Consider the following 1,264-nt stretch of genomic DNA (forward strand, 5'->3'; position numbering starts at 1 on the left):
GGGGGCCGTGGCGCCGGGGGCCGCCTCCGCGCGGTGGGGGGGCCGCCCCCTGCTGCCGCAGCTGCGCGCGTCCGGTCGCGGGGCCGCGCCGAGACTCCCGGGGGGCGGGGCGGGCGCGCGCTGGGCGGGGCGGGGCGGGTTGGGCGGGGCGCGCGCGGCTCCCGCGCATGGATCCTTCCCGGGCCGCAGCACCGGCCGCCGGCCGCCCCGCCCCGCCCGCCCCGCCCCGAGCCTCTCTGGACTCTCGGCGAGCAACGTCGCCCGCGGAGCCGCGCTGGTGCTGTGGCCCGGGCCCTGGCAGCCCTCCCGGGAGGCGAGCCGGGAAGGCGGTGTCCCCTGCCGGGGGCAGCGGGGCGCGGGAAGAGGCGGGACTCTTTGACGCGGCGGAGGGGTCGGGCGGCTCCCGACGCGCCGCCATCTTTGGTCCAGTGCGGTGGCGGCGGTGGCGGTGGCTACTGCTGCGGTGAAGGAGGAGGAGGAGCCGAGCGGGCGCTGCCACCGAGGCCTGACCATGGACGAGGAATACGATGTAATCGTGCTGGGGACCGGCCTCACCGTAAGTGCGGCCCCGGGCGCCCTTGGCCCTGCGTCGTGCCCTCGCCATTCCCTGCGATGATGCGGCCGCCGGCCCATCCTCCGGTCACTGCCATCTTCTGCGCTCGGCTCCCCGAAAAGCCGGCGCCGTGCCCACCCCGCTGCTCCCCCCACGATGTCGCCTCTGTTCGTTGCCATGACCCCATCTCCCCGAAGGGGCCCCCTTCCTGGCCGCCCCCTGGGCTACCCGGGTCGGACCCCCGGCGCTCTCCCATCTTCCCTACCTCTGCCCTCTGGACCGGAAAACGCACCCCCACTCGGCCCGATGCCCCCGACCCCGCCCACCCATCGCCCCCACCCCGCCCACCCATCGCCGCCACCCATCACGGCATCCACCCATCGCCCGCACCCATCGCCCGCCTAGCGTTGCCTCCCAGCGTTGCCTCCCAGCGTCCCTTCCCATCTTGCGCTAATCCCTGTGAGGATGAAGTACCAGGACCTGGGGTCAGGGGGCCTCGCCAGGGTGGGCCCTCAGCCCGCCTCCTCGTCGTCTTCTCGGGCCGGGGGATCCAGGGAATGTTCCAGAAGGAGCAGCAGTGGGGGCAGTAAGCACATTCCCACAACCCCATCTCGGTTGCCCATGGAGACCTCAGGCTGAGTAGCATCTGCAGCCTTTGTCCTTGGGCTAGTGACAGTGACTGGTGAGGGTGTTTATCTTCCCCCTTTCCCT

The 1,264-nt window shown here is 73.3% G+C and overlaps 1 protein-coding gene across 1 annotated transcript in view; it reads left to right on the plus strand.

The window, feature by feature from the left end:
- Nucleotides 1–177: 177 nt before the first annotated feature.
- The window catches only part of LOC111533946 (rab GDP dissociation inhibitor alpha), a 4,262-nt gene continuing 3,175 nt past the window's right edge, over nt 178–1,264 (plus strand). Inside the window, exon 1 of the mRNA XM_026450426.2 lies at nt 178–556. Within this exon, the coding sequence (XP_026306211.1) occupies nt 512–556 (45 nt within the window). The 5' untranslated portion in view covers nt 178–511. The remainder of the gene's footprint in view (nt 557–1,264) is intronic.

The sequence above is a fragment of the Piliocolobus tephrosceles genome, unplaced genomic scaffold (assembly GCF_002776525.5).
Source record: "Piliocolobus tephrosceles isolate RC106 unplaced genomic scaffold, ASM277652v3 unscaffolded_19802, whole genome shotgun sequence".
Taxonomy (NCBI): Eukaryota; Metazoa; Chordata; class Mammalia; order Primates; family Cercopithecidae; genus Piliocolobus; species Piliocolobus tephrosceles.